At 55.9% G+C, this 21,997-nt stretch overlaps 1 protein-coding gene across 10 annotated transcripts in view; it reads left to right on the top strand.

The window, feature by feature from the left end:
- NIN (ninein) overlaps positions 1-21,997 on the top strand; it is a 114,318-nt gene that overhangs the window by 78,460 nt on the left and 13,861 nt on the right. For 7 of the 10 annotated variants that reach the window (XR_013228623.1, XM_077324074.1, XM_077324073.1 and 4 more), the window contains 10 exons: positions 761-2,761; positions 8,125-8,247; positions 8,662-8,731; positions 10,141-10,356; positions 10,827-10,940; positions 12,312-12,422; positions 15,492-15,605; positions 18,636-18,740; positions 20,903-21,082; positions 21,529-21,672. Coding sequence is in view for 9 of the 10 variants with exons in the window: in XM_077324074.1 (XP_077180189.1) it covers positions 761-2,761; positions 8,125-8,247; positions 8,662-8,731; positions 10,141-10,356; positions 10,827-10,940; positions 12,312-12,422; positions 15,492-15,605; positions 18,636-18,740; positions 20,903-21,082; positions 21,529-21,672 (3,178 nt within the window). In the remaining variant the exon portion in view is untranslated. The remainder of the gene's footprint in view (positions 1-760; positions 2,762-8,124; positions 8,248-8,661; positions 8,732-10,140; positions 10,357-10,826; positions 10,941-12,311; positions 12,423-15,491; positions 15,606-18,635; positions 18,741-20,902; positions 21,083-21,528; positions 21,673-21,997) is intronic. The other 3 variants (XM_077324076.1, XM_077324080.1, XM_077324082.1) reach the window with 3 other exon arrangements.

The following is a 21,997-nucleotide window of genomic DNA, read 5'->3' as shown; positions in this document are numbered from 1 at the left end:
TCGGGTAGAGAAAAGCAGCATAGAAGAACCAACTCTTCTTCTTCTTCTTCTTCTTCAGTAATCTCAGGGCTCTCTCAGCCTCCCCTTCCTCACAGGGTGTCTGTTGTGGGGAGAGGAAAGGGAAGGCGACTGTAAGCCGCTTGGAGACTCCTTCGGGTAGAGAAAAGCAGCATATAAGAACCAACTCTCCTTCTTCTTCTTCTTCTTCTTCTTCTTCTTCTTCTTCTTCTTCTTCATCATCATTTGGAAAGCCACGGTTTGGCCATCCCTGCTCTAAAGTGTCCTGACAAACAAATGTCTCTGTTTAAACCCCTTCAAGGGGAAGGAACCCACAACATTTCTGAGTCCACCACTGAACTGCCCATATTGTTTAAAAAGTTTTTCCATCGTATCCCACTAATATCTCCCCGCCTGTAATTTAAACCCTTTATCCCAAGTTCTCTCCTCCGCTGCCAATCGAAATAACACCCTCCCCTCCCCTCAGTGACAGCTCTCCAACTTTTTCAAAACTAAAAACTATTTTACGGTGAACCACAAATGCTTAGAAGCCCTAATCCAACGTGGACCGCTGTTAGATGAAAGGAGGAACTAGACCAGGTTAAACGCCTGCAGGAGTGGGGGGCTTCATGTTCAGGGGTGGGGCTATAAGAAGCGGTCCTACATTTGAAAAAGCTGAGGACTAGTGCCCTTAAGAGACCTGCGCTCTTCTCTTCCTGAGTCGGCAGAGATTTCAGTAACCTCTTGTGTTGACCACATTTAGGATCAAAATGGAAAGCGATTTTAACGGAAGACTCTCTCGGGCTGAGGAACAGTTTGCTATCGACCAGCAGGCCCTTGTTAGCAAATACGGGGAGGCGGTCAAAAACCTGGAAGAACGCTACCGGCAAGAGTTACGAGAGCTTTCCGAGCTGCGGGACGAGGAGAAGTCCCGGTGGGAATTTGAAAAGGAGGAACTTACCCAAGAAGCTGCAGAGGCCCAGGAAAGATGGAAAGAGGTCCTCGAGAAGGAGAAGGCTCTTTCGTCAGTGCTGGCTCAAGAGAAGGAGCTCCTGGAGAAGAATTTCAAGGAGGTCCTGGACTCGTTGACGATGGAGAAGGAGCAATTCCAGAAGGAGATCTGGGAGGCGAAGGCAGAGGAGGAAGAGTTACGAGGTCAGCTCTTACAAGCTCAAGCCAGTCGCCAGAAGGAGCTGAGAGAGAGGGAAGAAGAAATCGCTGCTGTCGAGGCAAGTCGGACGCAAATCAGCCGAAAGTTTGAAGAGCTGGAGACCGAATTTTCGCAGGAGAGAGGAGAACTGAATTCCAGACTGGTTGCTCTCGAGCGTTTGAGGGAAGAGGCGATGGTCAGAGCTGCCGAAGGAGAGCGGGAGCGGAGGTTGGAAGTCTCAGAACTTGAAAGTAAAGTGGAAGAACTGCAGCGGGAGTTGGTTCACCTGTCCAAACTGCAAAGTAATTGCCAACATGTGGGAATGGGGGATGGCGATTCTCCAGGGGAAACCCAGGGGACGGGTGAGGAGCAAGAAGATCTCCCAAAGCTGCAGAAGGTCCAAGATCCAGCAGAAGACAGAGACCTGGTAGCTGTATCAGCAATGGAAAACTTGCCACCCAAGCCAGAAGAACCCGTTCATTCCTTGCCTTTCCTCGCCCAGACTCCAGAAATATCTGTGGAATGTCAGCTCCTGAACCCAACAGACAACGATGACGAAAAAGGACCGAACAAAATGGAAGAGGGAGATGCGAGTGGGCATTCTGGGTTAGAAACCGAGGTGGCAACCACGGGAGAAGGGACAGAGACCTGCTCTGACTTGGAAAGGGCCTATGAAGAAATTTGCTGTGAGAATGAGACCCTCAAGCTCCAGAAGCAGCAGCTGCAAGACAGGGTCTGTCTCCTGGAGATGGAATGCGAGCAAGCAGCTCTTGAGCGGCAAGACATGGCCTCGCAGGTCCAGAAGGAACTGGACGAGATCCTTCAGGCCATTCCCAGACCCAAGACGTTGCCCTGCGGAGACGACGAGAGCGTAGAAAGATCCGGTTGGGCGGAAATGGACTCTGCGCAAACGCCTCCCAGCCGCGCAGCCGAAAACCAGAGGTTCTCTGCTGACGAGTCCGAGGTTGACTTGAGCATCGAGGCAGCGAGTGACTATTCCTCGCAGTTTTGGAAGGTCCATGGCGAAGCGATCCAGGAGGGGGCGCTGATAACAGAACGTGGGGCAAGCGAGAGAGCCCAGCTCGAAGTTCTCGTGTTGTCCGAAGGGCTCCACCTGGAGAACCAGGTCCTAAAAGCTGAGATGGTGAGTCTGTTTGAGCGGAACAGCCAGCTGGAGAGCTACTTGCCGCAGCTGATCGGGCTGCAGCGCAGGTTGGAGGAGAGCAGCCGCGCCGGCCTCCGATGGGAGCTGGAGAGGCAGCAGCTCCAGGAGAAAGTGAGGGAGCTGGAAGAGGCGCGGGACCAGGCAGCGGCGGAAAATCGGGATCTGCAGAGCACGAAACTGCGCTTGAACAGCCAGCTTGGGAAGCTGGAGGAGTTGATGGCGACGCTTAAGGCCCTGAAGGGAGGGCCCGCGCCCTGCACAGAAGGCAGCAAAGAGGCGGAAGCGGAGAAGAGGGGGCTCCAGGAACTGAACTGGAAGCTGAAAGAGCGAGTGGCCACGCTTCTCAAGCAGAACGGCACACATGCCCAGGAAAAGGACCACTTGAGCGCGGCACTGCGAGGCTTGCAGTGCGCCTGCGGGGAGCAGCAGCAGCAGCTGGAGCGCTGGAGGTAACGGGAGCTCCTGCCTCAGCCTAACCTCAGCCGCTCCGCTCTGCTTCTTGGCACTAACTCCCCAGCCCTTCACTGGCAGCCTTGTCACTGACCTCCCCCTGCTTTCCCGTATTAACAAGTAGATTAACCCGGGCTAGAGGATGGTGCCTTCTTGGATTCTCTTCGCTGTGCTCTCTTGTAGACCCACCACTTTTAACATGGGCTGGGCAAGTCTGTAGATTGGAATCTGGGCTGGGGGGGGAGGGGAAGACGGGCTGGCTTTTGATGGTCAAGGAGGGGGTGATTTGTTTGGGCAGCTGCATGGAAAACGTTCTGGGAATGCTTGCTGCTCTCTGATCGCTTCTCCTCTGTACTTGTTTTGTCTTTCCACACTCCCCCCCCCCACCTCACTTGGACCCTTTGTCTTCCATGTGTATCGGTCCAGGGAGTAACGCAACAGTATGTTTCGTAGATTCTTTTCTCATTGTTTCATCCAGCCTGATCATGGGCTTCTAAATAGCTGCAATATTTAGAAATAAGTCAGTTTTAAAGGTCAGCTGGAATCTGTCCAGGAATGAAGCCACAGGTCCCTCTAGTCCAGCATCCCTCCTCACACAGGGGCCAGCCAGTTCCTCTGGAGGGCCAGCAACAGGGCAGAGAGGCCGAGGCCTTCCTAAGGACATCAGGAGAGCCCTGCTGGGTCAGACCAGGGGTCCCTCCAGTCCAGCCTCCTGTCTCACACAGGGGCTAGCCAGTTCCTCTGGAGGGCCAGCAACAGGGCAGAGAGGCCGAGGCCTTCCTAAGGACATCAGGAGAGCCCTGCTGGGTCAGACCAGGGGTCCCTCCAGTCCAGCCTCCTATCTCACACAGGGACCAGCCAGTTCCTCTGGAGGGCCAGCAACAGGGCAGAGAGGCCGAGGCCTTCCTAAGGACATCAGGAGAGCCCTGCTGGGTCAGACCAGGGGTCCCTCCAGTCCAGCCTCCTGTCTCACACAGGGGCCAGCCAGTTCCCATGGAGGGCCAACAACAGGGCAGAGAGGCCGAGGCCTTCCTAAGGACACCAGGAGAGCCCTGCTGGGTCAGACCAGGGATCCATCCAGTCCAGCCTCCTGTCTCCCACAGGGGCCAGCCAGTTCCTCTGGAGGGCCAGCAACAGGGCAGAGAGGCCGAGGCCTTCCTAAGGACATCAGGAGAGCCCTGCTGGGTCAGACCAGGGGTCCCTCCAGTCCAGCCTCCTGTCTCACACAGGGGCTAGCCAGTTCCTCTGGAGGGCCAGCAACAGGGCAGAGAGGCCGAGGCCTTCCTAAGGACATCAGGAGAGCCCTGCTGGGTCAGACCAGGGGTCCCTCCAGTCCAGCCTCCTGTCTCACACAGGGACCAGCCAGTTCCTCTGGAGGGCCAGCAACAGGGCAGAGAGGCCGAGGCCTTCCTAAGGACATCAGGAGAGCCCTGCTGGGTCAGACCAGGGGTCCCTCCAGTCCAGCCTCCTGTCTCACACAGGGGCCAGCCAGTTCCCATGGAGGGCCAGCAACAGGGCAGAGAGGCCGAGGCCTTCCTAAGGACACCAGGAGAGCCCTGCTGGGTCAGACCAGGGATCCATCCAGTCCAGCCTCCTGTCTCCCACAGGGGCCAGCCAGTTCCTCTGGAGGGCCAGCAACAGGGCAGAGAGGCCGAGGCCTTCCTAAGGACATCAGCAGAGCCCTGCTGGGTCAGACCAGGGGTCCCTCCAGTCCAGCCTCCTGTCTCACACAGGGGCCAGCCAGTTCCTCTGGAGGGCCAGCAACAGGGCAGAGAGGCCAAGGCCTTCCTAAGGACACCAGGAGAGCCCTGCTGGGTCAGACCAGGGATCCATCCAGTCCAGCCTCCTGTCTCCCACAGGGGCCAGCCAGTTCCTCTGGAGGGCCAGCAACAGGGCAGAGAGGCCGAGGCCTTCCTAAGGACATCAGGAGAGCCCTGCTGGGTCAGACCAGGGGTCCCTCCAGTCCAGCCTCCTGTCTCACACAGGGGCCAGCCAGTTCCCATGGAGGGCCAACAACAGGGCAGAGAGGCCGAGGCCTTCATAAGGACATCAGGAGAGCCCTGCTGGGTCAGACCAGGGGTCCCTCCAATCCAGCCTCCTGTCTCACACAGGGGCCAGCCAGTTCCTCTGGAGGGCCAGCAACAGGGCAGAGAGGCCGAGGCCTTCCTAAGAGCATCAGGAGAGCCCTGCTGGGTCAGACCAGGGGTCCCTCCAGTCCAGCCTCCTGTCTCCCACAGGGGCCAGCCAGTTCCTCTGGAGGGCCAGCAACAGGGCAGAGAGGCCGAGGCCTTCCTAAGGACATCAGGAGAGCCCTGCTGGGTCAGACCAGGGGTCCATCCAGTCCAGCCTCCTGTCTCCCACAGGGGCCAGCCAGTTCCTCTGGAGGGCCAGCAACAGGGCAGAGAGGCCGAGGCCTTCCTAAGGACATCAGGAGAGCCCTGCTGGGTCAGACCAGGGGTCCCTCCAGTCCAGCCTCCTGTCTCCCACAGGGGCCAGCCAGTTCCTCTGGAGGGCCAGCAACAGGGCAGAGAGGCCGAGGCCTTCCTAAGGACATCAGGAGAGCCCTGCTGGGTCAGACCAGGGGTCCATCCAGTCCAGCCTCCTGTCTCCCACAGGGGCCAGCCAGTTCCTCTGGAGGGCCAGCAACAGGGCAGAGAGGCCGAGGCCTTCCTAAGGACACCAGAAGAGCCCTGCTGGGTCAGCCCTGGGTCCCTCCAGTCCAGCCTCCTGTCTCACACAGGGGCCAGCCAGTTCCTCTGCAGGGCCAGCAACAGGGCAGAGAGGCCGAGGCCTTCCTAAGGACATCAGGAGAGCCCTGCTGGGTCAGACCAGGGGTCCCTCCAGTCCAGCCTCCTGTCTCACAGAGGGGCCAGCCAGTTCCTCTGGAGGGCCAGCAACAGGGCAGAGAGGCCGAGGCCTTCCTAAGGACATCAGGAGAGCCCTGCTGGGTCAGACCTGGGGTCCATCCAGTCCAGCCACCTGTCTCACAGAGGGGCCAGCCAGTTCCTCTGGAGGGCCAGCAACAGGGCAGACAGGCCGAGGCCTTCCTAAGAGCATCAGGAGAGCCCTGCTGGGTCAGACCAGGGGTCCTTCCAGTCCAGCCTCCTGTCTCACTTAGGGGCCAGTCAGTTCCTCTGGAGGGCCAGCAACAGGGCAGAGAGGCCGAGGCCTTCCTAAGGACATCAGGAGAGCCCTGCTGGGTCAGACCAGGGGTCCCTCCAGTCCAGCCTCCTGTCTCACTCAGGGGCCAGCCAGTTCCTCTGGAGGGCCAGCAACAGGGCAGAGAGGCCGAGGCCTTCCTAAGGACATCAGGAGAGCCCTGCTGGGTCAGACCAGGGGTCCATCCAGTCCAGCCTCCTGTCTCACACAGGGGCCAGCCAGTTCCTCTGTTGGGCCAGCAACAGGGCAGAGAGGCTGAGGCCTTCCTAAGGACATCAGGAGAGCCCTGCTGGGTCAGACCAGGGGCCCATCCAGTCCAGCCTCCTGTCTCACACAGGGGCCAGCCAGTTCCTCTGGAGGGGCAGCAACAGGGCAGAGAGGCCGAGGCCTTCCTAAGGACATCATTAGAGCCCTGCTGGGTCAGACCAGGGGTCCATCCAGTCCAGCCTCCTGTCTCACACAGGGGCCAGCCAGTTCCTCTGGAGGGCCAGCAACAGGGCAGAGAGGCCGAGGCCTTCCTAAGGACATCAGGAGAGCCCTGCTGGGTCAGACCAGGGGTCCATCCAGTCCAGCCTCCTGTCTCACACAGGGGCCAGCCAGTTCCTCTGGAGGGCCAGCAACAGGGCAGAGAGGCCGAGGCCTTCCTAAGGACACCAGGAGAGCCCTGCTGGGTCAGACCAGGGGTCCCTCCAGTCCAGCCTCCTGTCTCACACAGGGGCCAGCCAGTTCCTCTGGAGGGCCAGCAACAGGGCAGAGAGGCCGAGGCCTTCCTAAGGACATCAGGAGAGCCCTGCTGGGTCAGACCAGGCGTCCATCCAGTCCAGCCTCCTGCCTCACACAGGGGCCAGCCAGTTCCTCTGGAGGGCCAGCAACAGGGCAGAGAGGCCGAGGCCTTCCTAAGGACATCAGGAGAGCCCTGCTGGGTCAGGCCAGGGGTCCATCCAGTCCAGCCTCCTGTCTCCCACAGGGGCCAGCCAGTTCCTCTGGAGGGCCAGCAACAGGGCAGAGAGGCCGAGGCCTTCCTAAGGACATCAGGAGAGCCCTGCTGGGTCAGACCAGGGGTCCATCCAGTCCAGCCTCCTGTCTCACCCAGGGGCCAGCCAGTTCCTCTGGAGGGCCAGCAACAGGGCAGAGAGGCCGAGGCCTTCCTAAGGACATCAGGAGAGCCCTGCTGGGTCAGACCAGGGGTCCATCCTCCTGTCTCTCCCAGGTGCCAGCCAGTTCCTCTGGAGGGCCAGCAACAGGGCAGAGAGGCCGAGGCCTTCCTAAGGACATCAGGGGAGGCCTGCTGGGTCAGACCAGGGGTCCATCCAGTCCATCTCCTGTCTCACACAGGGGCCAGCCAGTTCCTCTGGAGGGCCAGCAACAGGGCAGAGAGGCCGAGGCCTTCCTAAGGACATCAGGAGAGCCCTGCTGGGTCAGACCAGCCAGTTCCTCTGGAGGGCCAGCAACAGGGCAGAGAGGCCGAGGCCTTCCTAAGGACATCAGGAGAGCCCTGCTGGGTCAGACCAGCCAGTTCCTCTGGAGGGCCAGCAACAGGGCAGAGAGGCCGAGGCCTTCCTAAGGACATCAGGAGAGCCCTGCTGGGTCAGACCAGGGGTCCATCCAGTCCAGCCTCCTGTCTCACACAGGGGCCAGCCAGTTCCTCTGGAGGGCCAGCAACAGGGCAGAGAGGCCGAGGCCTTCGTAAGGACATCAGGAGAGCCCTGCTGGGTCAGACCAGGAGTCCATCCAGTCCAGCCTCCTGTCTCACACAGGGGCCAGCCAGTTCCTCTGGAGGGCCAGCAACTGGGTAGAGAGGCCGAGGCCTTCCTAAGGACATCAGGAGAGCCCTGCTGGGTCAGACCAGGGGTCCATCCAGTCCAGCCTCCTGTCTCACACAGGGGCCAGCCAGTTCCTCTGGAGGGCCAGCAACAGGGCAGAGAGGCCGAGGCCTTCCTAAGAACTTAAGAAAAGCCCAGCCGAATAAAATCAGTGATCTCCCCCCTCCAGCATCCTGCCTCACACAGTGCCTGGCCTCATGGATTTTCCATGGAAAGGTGCGCATCTTCCACGCTGCCAATGTAGAAAAGAGTCCCTCAAAGTAGAAAGTTTTCAGATAGCTCAGCGTAGTTCTTCTTCATGCTGTTTAATGCACAGGGCAAGGCTGGATGAATCCTCAGGAATCTCAGTCCCTCAAGGTGCCCACCTTTCTGTGCCACAGGTGTGAGGCCGAGAGTCTCCGAGAAGAAAACGCCATTTTGAGGGAAGAGATCGGTTTGTTGAATGAGGAAGGGAATCTGTCAGGCCTGAGGCTGAGGCAGCTGAATGGCTCTCAAGACCTCTGGTACGTTCCTCTAAATGCCTGGAGGTTTGGGGAGGGGGCCTGGGCAGGGGAGGGTTTGGGGAGGGGAGAGGTCAGTGGGGCGTAACCCCATAGAGACCAGTTTCCAAAGCAGCCATTTTCCTGACCGGAGAACACTTGTAATTCTGAGATATGTCCAGAGACCACTCGGAAGTTGACAAACCTAGACCGGACACAGAATAATCTTGGGGCAATGCTGAAGAGGTTTTTTTTTTTGAGAGGGTAGTAAGGGCCTGGACAAATGTTTGATGTCTTCCTCATGGCTTTCGGTCTTCAGGGTTCATGTTAAGCCGTTGTGCTCATTCCGTGGCTTCCTCCTTCCCCCGCCCCACCCCCCACCGCAAGTCGATGGCGCTGCCCCCGCCCGTTGAACTGTTTTTATTGTGAATCTTTCAGGCAGAAAGTCGAGGCAGCACAGAAGGAGAAGGCAGCGGCACAGAAGATGGCTGAGAATTTGAAGAAGCAGGTATGTCACCCCGCACTCCGGGCTTTCTCAACCAGGGTTTTGTGAAACCCCGGGGTTTCTTGATTCAGGATTTCCTGAATGGGTGGGAGTTAATTAATTTTAATATATTTTAAAGTGTGTTAAAAGAGCCTCTTGTGGCGCAGAGTGGTAAGGCAGCAGACATGCAGTCTGAAAGCTCTGCCCATGAGGCTGGGAGTTCAATCCCAGCAGCCAGTTCAAGGTTGACTCAGCCTTCCATCCTTCCGAGGTTTGTGAAATGAGTACCCAGCTTGCTGCTGGGGGGTAAACGGTCATGACTGGGGAAGGCACTGGCAAACCACCCCGCATTGAGTCTGCCAAGAAAACTCTAGAGCAGGGGTAGTCAACCTGTGGTCCTCCAGATGTCCATGGACTACAATTCCCATGAGCACCTGCCAGCATTTGCATGGGAATTGTAGTCCATGGACATCTGGAGGACCACAGGTTGACTACCCCTGCTATAGAGGGCGTCACCCCAAGGGTCAGACATGACTTGGTGCTTGCATGGGGGATACCTTTACCTTTACCTAAAGTGTGTTAAACATTAAGTATTTATTTATTTATAATTTAATTTATATCCTGCCTCTCCTGACTAAGTCATCTTGAGGTGGTGACATTGACTATATATGGTCATAACAACCCTCTCTCTCCCCCCCCCCCTTTTCCCAAAATGGCCATTGATGGGCTTGGAGGGGGTAGGAAGGAGAGGGGCCCCGGGTGGGCATGTCCACAGCTCTGTTTCCCAGTCATATTCTGCATGATCGTACCAGGAAGAGAGGTTCCTCAGTGAAAGAGGCTTCCTCGGGAGGTGGTGGGTTCTCCATCTTTGGAGATTTTTAAACAGAGGCTGGAGAGCCATCTGACAGAGAGGCTGATTCTGTGAAGGTTCAAGGGGGTGGCAGGTGACAGTGGATGAGCGACAGGGTTGGGAGTGTCCTGCAAAGTGCAGAGGGGTTGGACTGGATGACCCAGGAGGTCCCTTCCAACTCTGTGATTCTATGATTCTAAATTCCATCTCAACCTCTGGAAAAAGTTCCTGACAGTTAGAGCGGTTTCTCAGTGAAATGCCAACCGTCAGTTTGGGGTCAGGAGGCTAATTTCCTCCTGGCCAGACTGGCCAGGGATTCTGGTTTGGGGATGGGACATCATCTGGGCATGAAATTGGAGTCACTGTGGGTGGACAGGTAGTTGTGGATTTCCTGCATTGTTCAGGAGGTTGGGCTGGATGGCCTTAGAGGGAGCGGTTGCAGGTGGAGAAGGAATGGGGACTCCAACCCAGTTCTCCAGATTAGAGGCCGCTGCTCTCAATCACTGCGCCAAACTGGCTCTCAGGGAAGGCAGCTGTTCTTTGATTCTGCCCATTTTCCAACCAGCTCCTCTTCGCCAAATAGGTGTCAGAACTGAAAGCCTGGAATCAGCAGCTGGAAGCGGAAAACACCAGTCTGGGCCGAAAGAATTCCTCCAGCCCGGCAGATGCGCAAGATCTCGACCAGCAGCTGATGAGGGTGCTCTGGCAGAGAGAGAGCGCGTCTGGGAAGTGCGAACCAGAAGAATGGGAGAGAGAGTGCTCTCCGTTCAAGGAAGAACTGGAGAACTGTAAAATTCAGGTAATGACAAGCCAGTACTAGTGGAACGGAGTCAAGGGAGTCCTGGGTTCAGATCTCAATTAGGCCATGAACGTAACAAATGCCCTTGGATTTGATTCCCACTCCCCCACATGCAGCCAGCTAGGTGACCTTGGATGCGGGATCACTTGGGTATGGAATTGGGGTCAATGTGGGTGTGCAGGTAGTTGTGAGTACCTGCATTGTGCAGGGGGTTGGACTAGATGACCTTGGGTACCCCTTCCAACTCTATGAATCCATGATTGCTGTTCTGGAGGCAAGCAGGCAGGAAGTGTGTTCAAAGGAGCAGGAAGTCTCCAAGTGAGCTTTACCCTTGTTCACCATCAGCCTAAAATATGGCTGGCTTAGTTCCAGTGAGCGCACAGTCTCTCTCCCGTTCACCCACAATGCACTCGCAAATCCGTGAGCAGGTCCGTCCCTTGGCCTTCACGTCCTGTGCTTTTTTTTTCCAGTCGTCCACGCTGGTCTCGTCCTTGGAGGCGGAGCTGTGCCAGCTCAGGTCTCAGGCTTGTGCCGTGGAAGAAGAGAACCTCTGCCTGAAGCAGGAACTGGAGAAAGTGCAGCAGGTGAGGTTCAGTTGGCGAAGGGGCGATCTCCCCTGCGGCAGGAAGCTGAGAAAGGCCTCCGCAGAGCAGATGGGCAGTAGGTTCAGCATCGATTCGCGCGGGGGGGGGGGGGTTGTATTGTGGCTTTTTAAAAGTTTTTAACGCCCAAATGCACACCCCTTGAGGGGAAACAAACCCTGTTTTCCATATTAGAGTCCACTGCTTTTAATCAGTACACTATGCTGGTTCTCAGAGCAAGGATTGAGAACTTTCTTTCTGACCAGCATAATAGCGCTAGCATGGGCTGCCTTGGGAGGATGCCCTAAAATACCAGCAGTGGCATCACCTGCATAAACTGTACGTTTTGAAGAGGCCAGATAGCCCTGGGCCTAATTCGGCCCTTTTCTGAGTTGCTTGCCTAACATGGAGATGCAAAGTTGACCACAGCTAGCTGGAAAAGCTTTTTTATGTATCGTTCTGCCAACAACAGCAAAAATAGAAACACGCAGACACAGGTCTACAAAACCAAACACTTGCGCAGATTACAATGCAATTACAGACTGTTAAATATGATTTGGTGGCTAAAAAGACAAATGGGATTTTGGGCTGTCTCAAACGGTTCAGCCTCCCTTGGAGTCCTGTGCTCTGTTTTGGGCACCTCAGTTGAAGAGGGATGGAGACAAACTGGAGCGTGTCCAGAGGAGGGCAACAAAGATGGTGAGGGGTTTGGAGACCAAGACGTAGGAAGAAAGGTTGGGGGAGCTTGGTCTGTTTAGCTTGGAGAGGAGACGACTGAGAGGGGATCTGACAGCCATCTTCAAGTATTTAAAAGGCTGCCATATGGTGGATGGAGCAGAATTGTTGTCTCTTGCCCCAGAGCGATGGACCAGATCCAGTGGGATGAAATTAATTCAAAAGAAGTTCCTGACAGTTAGGGCGGTTTCTCAGTGGGAGGTGGTGGGTTCTCCGTCTAGATGACCCAGGAGGGCCCTTCCGACTCTATGATTCTGTGATTCTATGAAACACCCTCTCATTGGAGGCTGGGAGTGATGATGCCCTTGCAGGAGGGGCCAATAGCCTGGGGTCTCCACCCCCCACTCCCGGGAACACCCTACAGCCGTTACACCAGCCTTCCAGAAGCTGCTGACAGGGATCCAGGTCTTTGCCTGGCATCAGTCCCAGCCCCCAAGGTCTGCACATTGCTGTTGGCCCACTCACGCTCCTTATTCCTGCTCAGGACACTCAGGAGATAAGTTCAGCCTTATTCAGAAATGTTTCTCCAGCTATTATCAGCAACAGGGCAAACCAGTATGCAAAATTAGAGCCAATCTCTAATAACTGTACGATCCATTAGAAGGCTGCAGTCATTTGCTTTATCAACTATCTTGCCAGGTGCCCAGGTCCGATCTCCAGAACGAAATTTCCAGCCTCATCGTGAAAAATGAGCAGCTCATGAAAGAGAAGGAGGCCCTCAGTGAAGAGTTGGACAGAACCGCTGAGAAGGTGAGGAGTGCAAATCACGCTTTCCCATCTGCCTGTCAGAGGTTACTTCAAAGAGCACACAGCAAACCAACATGGAGTCTCTCAGGTCAATCACAAATCATGGCAGAGATCAGAGGGACTGATCCTGACACCTTCCCGATAACACACAACAGAACAGCAATTGCTAGTCTAAAGTACACCTTGAAACAGAGGCTTCGGCCTCTCTGCCCTGTTGTTGGCCCTCCAGAGGAACTGGCTGGCCCCTGTGTGAGACGGGAGGCTGGACTGGATGGACCCCTGGTCTGACCCAGCAGGGCTCTCCTGATGTCCTTAGGAAGGCCTCGGCCTCTCTGCCCTGTTGCTGGCCCTCCAGAGGAACTGGCTGGCCCCTGTGTGAGACAGGAGGCTGGACTGGATGGACCCCTGGTCTGACCCAGCAGGGCTCTTCTGATGTCCTTAGGAAGGCCTCGGCCTCTCTGCCCTGTTGCTGGCCCTCCAGAGGAACTGGCTGGCCCCTGTGTGCGACAGGAGGCTGGACTGGATGGACCCCTGGTCTGACCAAGCAGGGCTCTCCTGATGTCCTTAGGAAGGCCTCGGCCTCTCTGCCCTGTTGCTGGCCCTCCAGAGGAACTGGCTGGCCCCTGTGTGAGACAGGAGGCTGGACTGGATGGACCCCTGGTCTGACCCAGCAGGGCTCTCCTGGTGTCCTTAGGAAGGCCTCGGCCTCTCTGCCCTGTTGCTGGCTCTCCAGAGGAACTGGCTGGCCCCTGTGTGAGACGGGAGGCTGGACTGGATGGACCCCTGGTCTGACCCAGCAGGGCTCTCCTGATGTCCTTAGGAAGGCCTCGGCCTCTCTGCCCTGTTGCTGGCCCTCCAGAGGAACTGGCTGGCCCCTGTGTGAGACAGGAGGCTGGACTGGAGGGACCCCTGGTCTGACCCAGCAGGGCTCTCCTGATGTCCTTAGGAAGGCCTCGGCCTCTCTGCCCTGTTGCTGGCCCTCCAGAGGAACTGGCTGGCCCCTGTGTGAGACAGGAGGCTGGACTGGAGGGACCCCTGGTCTGACCCAGCAGGGCTCTCCTGGTGTCCTTAGGAAGGCCTCGGCCTCTCTGCCCTGTTGCTGGCCCTCCAGAGGAACTGGCTGGCCCCTGTGTGAGACAGGAGGCTGGACTGGATGGACCCCTGGTCTGACCCAGCAGGGCTCTCCTGATGTCCTTAGGAAGGCCTCAGCCTCCCTGCCCTGTTGCTGGCCCTCCAGAGGAACTGGCTCGCCCCTGTGTGAGACAGGAGGCTGGACTGGATGGACCCCTGGTCTGACCCAGCAGGGCTCTCCTGATGTCCTTAGGAAGGCCTCGGCCTCTCTGCCCTGTTGCTGGCCCTGCAGAGGAACTGGCTGACCCCTGTGTGAGACAGGAGGCTGGACTGGAGGGACCCCTGGTCTGACCCAGCAGGGCTCTCCTGATGTCCTTAGCAAGGCCTCGGCCTCTCTGCCCTGTTGCTGGCCCTACAGAGGAACTGGCTGGCCCCTGTGTGAGACAGGAGGCTGGACTGGAGGGACCCCTGGTCTGACCCAGCAGGGCTCTCCTGATGTTCCTAGGAAGGCCTCGGCCTCTCTGCCCTGTTGTTGGCCCTCCAGAGGAACTGGCTGGCCCCTGTGTGAGGCAGGAGGCTGGACTGGATGGACCCCTGGTCTGACCCAGCAGGGCTCTTCTGATGTCCTTAGGAAGGCCTCGGCCTCTCTGCCCTGTTGCTGGCCCTCCAGAGGAACTGGCTGGCCCCAGCGTGAGACAGGAGGCTGGACTGGATGGACCCTGGTCTGACCCAGCAGGGCTCTCCTGATGTCCTTAGGAAGGCCTCGGCCTCTCTGCCCTGTTGCTGGCCCTCCGGAGGAACTGGCTGGCCCCTGTGTGAGACAGGAGGCTGGACTGGATGGACCCCTGGTCTGACCCAGCAGGGCTCTCCTGATGTCCTTAGGAAGGCCTCGGCCTCTCTGCCCTGTTGCTGGCCCTCCAGAGGAACTGGCTGGCCCCTGAGTGAGACAGGAGGCTGGACTGGAGGGACCCCTGGTCTGACCCAGCAGGGCTCTCCTGATGTCCTTAGGAAGGCCTCGGCCTCTCTGCCCTATTGCTGGCCCTCCAGAGGAACTGGCTGGCCCCTGTGTGAGACAGGAGGCTGGACTGGAGGGACCCCTGGTCTGACCCAGCAGGGCTCTTCTGATGTCCTTAGGAAGGCCTCGGCCTCTCTGCCCTGTTGCTGGCCCTCCAGAGGAACTGGCTGGCCCCTGTGTGAGACAGGAGGCTGGACTGGATGGACCCTCCCTGGTCTGACCCAGCAGGGCTCTCCTGATGTCCTTAGGAAGGCCTCGGCCTCTCTGCCCTGTTGCTGGCCCTCCAGAGGAACTGGCTGGCCCCTGAGTGAGACAGGAGGCTGGACTGGAGGGACCCCTGGTCTGACCCAGCAGGGCTCTCCTGATGTCCTTAGGAAGGCCTCGGCCTCTCTGCCCTATTGCTGGCCCTCCAGAGGAACTGGCTGGCCCCTGTGTGAGACAGGAGGCTGGACTGGAGGGACCCCTGGTCTGACCCAGCAGGGCTCTTCTGATGTCCTTAGGAAGGCCTCGGCCTCTCTGCCCTGTTGCTGGCCCTCCAGAGGAACTGGCTGGCCCCTGTGTGAGACAGGAGGCTGGACTGGATGGACCCTCCCTGGTCTGACCCAGCAGGGCTCTCCTGATGTCCTTAGGAAGGCCTCGGCCTCTCTGCCCGGTTGTTGGCCCTCCAGAGGAACTGGCTGGCCCCTGTGTGAGCCTGGATTGTGTTCAGAGGTGCCAAAAGAACATAAGAGAGCCCTGCTGGATCAGACCAGTGACCCATCCAGGCCAACACCCTGTGTCACACACTGGCCAAACCCCAGGGTCCATCAGGAGGTCCCCTAGCAGGGCCAGAACTCTTGAGGCCCTCCCACTGTGGCCCCCCAAACACCAAGAATGCAGAGCATCACTGCCCCAGAGAGAACCAAAATAAAACAAAATTCCAGATCTTTTCATACTTCCCAGTATGTCAAATGAGATCTGCAAGGGTTCACCTCGTTCCATTGTAGGTAGCAAAAGCAGCCTTCTTCGAGAACCTGGCTGCTGCCTTGAAGCAGGAAAAGGGCTCCTGGGAGCACCAGATGCCGTCGCTGAGAGCACAAACGGCAGCCGCGCAAGACAAGGTGGGTCATTTCGTTTTGTATATCAGAGCAAATGCTGGCAGGGGCTCATGGGAATTGTAGTCCATGAACATCTGCAGGACCACAGGTTGACTACCCCTGCTTTAGAAGGTTTCAAAGAGTATAAAAATACTTAATTTGAGGAGCCAGGATTGGTTCCCCACTCCTCCACATGCAGCCAGCTGCTTGACTTTGGGCTAGTCACCGTCCTCTTAGAGCTGTTCTCGCAGAGCAGTTCTCCCAGGGTTCTCTCCACCCCACCTCCCTCACAGGTTGTCTGTTGTGGGAAGGGAAGTGAAAAGTGGGGTATAAAAACCAGCTCTCCTTTTTCTTCTTAAATCTTGTCGGCAAATTGGATTTTGTTAACTTGGGACTCTTGTGTGAGAAGTTGGAGTCCTCGCTCACTTCAGGGATCCAGCTAGGCAGCCTAATTAGGCAACCTTGACCCGGGCCAGGGCCTTTTCGGTCCTGGCCCCCACCTGGTGGAATGAGCTCCCGGAAGAGCTGAGGGCCCTGCCGGAATTGTCAGCTTTCCGCAGGGCCTGCAAGACGGAGCTCTTCCGCCAGGCATACGGTTGAGGCCGGGGTATAACCCCGGTGCTTCCATCAAGGACCCCTCCCCAAAGTCTATCAAAGTCTACTAGAGTCTATTGGGCCGGCACCCACTCACTCCTAGTGGAAGAAGTCTCGGCCTCCGTCTGATCCATCTGGACAATCTGAACGAGGTGCGATGGGATAGATCAGTGGTCCCCAACCTGCGGGCCGCGGCCCGATCCGCGGGCGTGGCTCGATCCGCGGGCACGGCCCGATGCGTGGGCGTGGCCCGCGCGGGCGTGGTCCCCGCGGGCGCGGCCCGATGCCCTGCCGGTCCCCAGCCTAATAAAGGTTGGGGACCACTGGGATAGATTATTGGTGCTTTTGACCACCTGCTTGTTTTATCGTAAATTGGGGTTTTATGGGGTTTTATTGTATTTTAATGTTTTACTCTGGGAACTGCCACGAGTTCCTAAGGAATGCGGCGGTATATAAATCAAAATAATAAATAAATAAAATAAATAAAAGGAGCCCAAGACCTGGGTTAGTCTGGTCTTGGAAGCTCAGCAAGGTTGGCCCCAGTTAGTACTAGGAGACCGTGAAGGAAATCCAGGGTTTCTACAGAGGCAGGCAATGGCAAACAGAGGCAGGCAATGGCAAAGCACCTCTGTTTGTATGGCCTGACCTGAACTGATTATGCACTGAGCTTTTGAAGTTCATTCGGCTCAGTTTCTCTTTTTTAATTGCACCCCATGGTGCATTCCGCTCTGGTGTGTTTCAGCTCCCCCCCCCCCCCGCATCATTTTCCTGACGTTCTGGCTCAACCACAGAGTTCATCCACGCCCCACCCCCACATACACACCCCGAGATATCCAAGAATGGATCCCCTCTCTTTTATTGGAGAAATTTGGGCCCGTAGCACAGGGTTCTGCAAACGGCCACAGTTCCTCCACCAGATTGCCACACCTCCCCCACCGACATTGGTCTATTGAAAGAACTCTCTTTTTGTTTAGTAAAGAGAAACTTTTTTGTAAATGTTTCGCAATCAGAAGGCTCGGCTTGTACTTAGCTGTGTCTTGAAATATTGCCAATGCTGATATGCTGTTTCCAAGGCCAGAGGAAACAGTCATTGTTTATATTAACCAACTGAAGGCTGGCCAGGGAGGGGGGAGAAACGAAAGTTGTCTTTTGTGACCTTTTCGGGGAGCTGGCATGGATACAACAGGGTGGTCCCGTGGGAGGTGCAAGGGGCTGGAGACCCCAGGTTATTGGTTTGACCCAAAGGGGCATCATCTTTCCCCGCCTCCAATGGGAAGTTATAAAGTCTCATGTCACTGTATTGTTCTCCGCACAGATTTGGGAATCTCCTCTGTGTCTATATTTCTTCCTCAGTAAAAATATAAAAAAGGTTTTTCTCTCCTTGTGATTCATTGGGATGGGCAAAAGGAACCCTAATTAGGCTATTGGCCATCACTGCAGTCTCTTCTCATTGGCCAGTTTCAGGCAGGAAAGGCCTGTTGGAACTGCAAGGAGAGTGAAGTTTTAAAGCGACTTTCACTTCCAGGTTTCCACTATTTTAGTGGAAGGTTTTCCCACCTTCGTTTTGTCTCAACTTCTATAGAATCACAGAATCCTAGAGTTGGAAGGGACCTCCTGGGTCATCTAGTCCAACCCCCTGCACCATGCAGGACACTCCCAACCCTCTCGCTCACCCACTGTCACCTGCCACCCCCTTGAACCTCCACAGAATCAGCCTCCCCGTCAGATGGCTCTCCAGCCTATGCTGCAAAAGCATTTTTTTCTGCTTTATAAGTCCCCTTAAGGCTCCAGAGGATAGGGGTTTAGCATTAGTGACAGAAGAACTAAAGACAATCCTTTCTTGCTTACAACCATTTCCTCCTCTCTTCTCCCTACCAACAAGTGCTTCACCCGGGGATGGGGAGGTGGGGAGTTGCAACGCTGTAACTTCATGGGCACTGATTTATAAGTCTGGGTTCTCATCCGCCTGCAGAAATGAAAGGGCTATTCTTCCCTCCCATATATTTGGTCTTTGCAGAAGTACAGTTGCTGGCGTCTGGTCATTTCACAGGCTTTTGGCTCCGCTGTTTGCTAAAAGCATTAGCTATCTTTCTTCTACCTTCCTGCTCCAACACCATCTTCCAGTATGTGGGAGGTTTCCCCCCCTTCTATCCTCATGAGCAGGGGTGGGCAAACTGTGGCCTTCCAGATGTCCATGGACTACAAGTCCCATGAGCCCCTGCCAGCATTCGCTTGTAGTTCATGGACATCTGGAGAGCCACAGTTTGCCCACCCCTGCTCATGAGAGTTCTTTGAGATGAATAGTAATGCATCCGTTTAGTTCGAACCCTGCTGTTCTCATCTCTCTGCTGGGATGACGTCGTCTCTCGTCTGCGTGTTCGATCCAGAATTGTGCTGATGCCAGACAGAATGAACTTTCAGCTGCAGCAGACTAACACGGCTCCCTCTCTGGAATTTTAGGTGTCCAAACTTAAGTCAGACCTCCGGGTGACTCAGCAGGAAAACGACGCTCTGAAGCAGGAAGTGATGTCACTGCACAAGCAGCTGCAGGCAGCCAATGATAAGGTAACTCCTTCGTTTAGGGGGCCTTTAGAGGGTATGATTGTGGCTTATCTCAGAATTGCAGAAGTGTTAGATTTGTTTCCAAAATCCATTCCAAGTACAATTTTTTTTCAGTTTCGGGAATATTAGTTGCTTGTAGAACCTATTTGCCTGCTGCCCATTGAAAACTAAGAATGATAAACTTGGTTTCCAGACTCCAGCTAAGGAGTCCAGCTAAGGTTGGAATAGGACATTTGTTAGGACATGTAAATAGCAGCAAACTGACATACATGTGGGTCACCTGAACCCTTGAAAGGCCGCGGGAGAAGGCTCAGAACGGATTTACAGGCTAGGCAGTGAAGTGCACGCTTCCTGGCTCGACACCCGGGTCCCGGTGATACTGGAGATGAGTCTTTGCAGGATTCTTCCTGAAAAGCTAGCTGTGTGCAGGATGTATGAGGCTATAAAGTCTCCCAGGTGGTACATCTGGCTGTGGGTACTACATATATCTCAGATGCAGAATTTCCGACACTGCCATGATTTATTGCTTGTAAACTTGACCTCTGACTGAAGGACACTGGAGTTCGGAAACCACCTCTGGCCTTGTTATCGTTGGAAATTAGAGAGACGCTGTAACCTGGCACCAGTAGCCAGCAACCAAGCCAGTACAGCTGGGATACTGAACAAAATTCAGAGTCCTTCCTTATAGCATAATTAGGGGGAAAGCCCATTTTATTTTACAATAAAATGGGCGCTAGGCACCCCCCCCCCTCGGCAAAGCCTTTGCGGGGCGAGGGCTTCCCGGGACCTCCCGTTCCCCAGCCAGGTGTCACATGCTCCCCCCCCCCCCCGCCGGCCCCTGTTTGGCACGGCGAGAAGAGCAGGGCTGTCACGTCTGTGATGTGGCAGGCCCGCTGTTATGGCTGCGTTGAAGGCCTGGTGTCCATGGCCTCCCTGGCCATGGGCCCAGGCTTGTGGGAGGGAAAGGAGCAGGGCCACCGCGTCTTCGACGCGGCGGCTGTGCACCTTTCACGCGCCCTCCCTTGGGCGACTCAACTGTGGAGAAGTCTCTTCTTCCCGCAGTGACTCCCTGAACGGCCAAGCCGAGGACAGGCCAAGTAGTCAGTGGGGAGCTGCACAGGCCCTCCATGTTTTTATCATGGACTCGCCCTTTCTCCTCCCCTTTATCCCTTACTGCTTTATTTATACCACTCCGCAGGAGCAGTTTAAAGATAAAGATATAAGATAATACAGACATGTCAGGGTCTGGTGTTTGGAAAAGGGTTCAAACATTCCGTTGTTAAACACAATTCACTCTGCCTTCTGCCTGGGATTTCTAACCAGGGCTTCATAGACCCCCAGGGAGGTCTGGAGGGGGTCCATGGCCTTTCCCATCCTGCCTTAGAATCATAGAGTTGGAAGGGACCTCCAGGGTCATCTAGTCCAACCCCCTGCACTATGCCCTTAATGGTCTTGGCCACAAGCAAGGGAACCAGCAATTTCCATTGCTCCCACTCACCTCCTCCCTAGTGTGGGTTCTCTTGCGATTTCCCCACCTGGGAGGGGGCGGAGCCTGCGTGCCTACTCCTGGCTTAACTGCCTCCTGTTTCTCCACCCCAGTCCTTGAATCTGGCTGTTAACAAAGGGCTTCCAGTGGGCATGTGAAGGAATTGTGGCCATCCGCCAGCACTTCTGGGGCTCCTCAAGCCTAGACTTCCCAGCTCCAGGTTGGGAAAATCCTGGAGATTTTGGGCAAGGCATGGAGACGGGGGTATTTAATGGGATATAAAACCATACAGTCCCAAAAGTAGCCGTTTTCTCCGGGGAAACTGATCTCTGTAGCCTGGAGATAAGCTGTAATTCCGGGAGATCTCCAGGCCCCACCTGGAGGCTGGCATCCCTAGACTCGAGTCCACTTGACACCGTCAAATAAGGCTGAGAGGCTGGGCGCTTTCACTTTCGATGCAATTTGCAACGGGATCTTACTGTGTGGGATGGCAAAATCCCCTTGCAGAAGTGGATCGAAAGGGCATTCTTCAGCACGGGTGGAGGGTCTCGCTCTGGGCCACAAAAACGAGCCCTCGGCGGAGGCATGATGTAGAAGCCCAGCCCCCCAGGCTGAGACCCGGCTCCCTCGCTGACGGCCGCACCAGCTCTCACCCCGCGTGGCCTTGGGTGTCCTTCAGATCCGCACCCTGGGGCCGGCTGCGCATCCTGCGGGGCTGCAGAGCCAGCAGAAGAAGCTGTGCTGGGAAGAGCTGGACCAGCTGGTCAAGCAGGAGCAGCAGCTGCTGAGGCAGGAGAACGACAGGCTCCAGCGGGACGTCCAGAACGCCAAGGCGGAGCTGGCGCATTCTCGGGAGAAGGTAAGGGGAGAACTGGGCGATTTCACCGCCTCCCGGCCTTCTGCAAGTTTGGGACGGCAATCGCGTCCGTCGTGGTGAAGAGCGGTGGCTTCTAATGTGGCGAGCCAGAGTTGATTCCCCGCTCCTCTGCATGCAACCGGCTGGGTGACCTTGGTCTAGTCACAGTCCCGATAGAGCTGTTTTTGCAGAACAGTTCTCTCAGAGCTCTCTCTACCCCCCCTTTATCTGTTGTGGGGAGAGGAAGGGAAGGCCAGTTTTGCTGGGATCTGTGGACCATCCACCATAGGCTCCGCTGTTTTATTATGTATGCAACTTACTTTGTATTGGTTGTTTTTATGTTGATGTTACCTGCCCTGAGACAACTAGGGAAGGGTGGGATATATTTATTTGATGGTTTATTGTTACTGTTTCCTGAACCCTCTGCTTTTTGCTTTCTGGGGCACCAGATACAACAGCTCGAGGCCTCCCACCTCTCTGTGAAGCACCCCAAGCACCAAAGCCCATCGGGGATCACGAAAGCAACGGAGCAAGAGAAGCTGAAGACGGAATGCGAACTCTTGCATAAGGAGCTGATCTCCGCTTCCCGGAAAGTGCGTCTGAGCCAAGAGGCTGTGTTTTCCAAGGTGGGGGAGGGGAGGAGCCCCGATGCTGCACCTGAGTCATTCTTCATTAACAGGAAACCAAAAACTGACCCAGGAGGGCTGTGTGCTTTATTCACATCCCCGTTGGCTCAGCCCTGCTCTTAGAATGGAAAAACCACCTACAGAGCCTATTATTATTATTATTATTATTATTATTATTATTATTATTATTATTATTATTATTATTATTCAATTTATTACCCGCCACTCCCTTGCGGCTCGTGGCGGGTTACAACATTCTAAAGCCCCCATAAAACCCATTAAAATCCAGTTC

The sequence above is a fragment of the Paroedura picta genome, chromosome 2 (genome assembly GCF_049243985.1).
Source record: "Paroedura picta isolate Pp20150507F chromosome 2, Ppicta_v3.0, whole genome shotgun sequence".
NCBI lineage: Eukaryota > Metazoa > Chordata > Lepidosauria > Squamata > Gekkonidae > Paroedura > Paroedura picta.
Note: the sequence above shows the minus strand (reverse complement) of the source record. Positions and strands in the feature narration are given on the sequence as shown.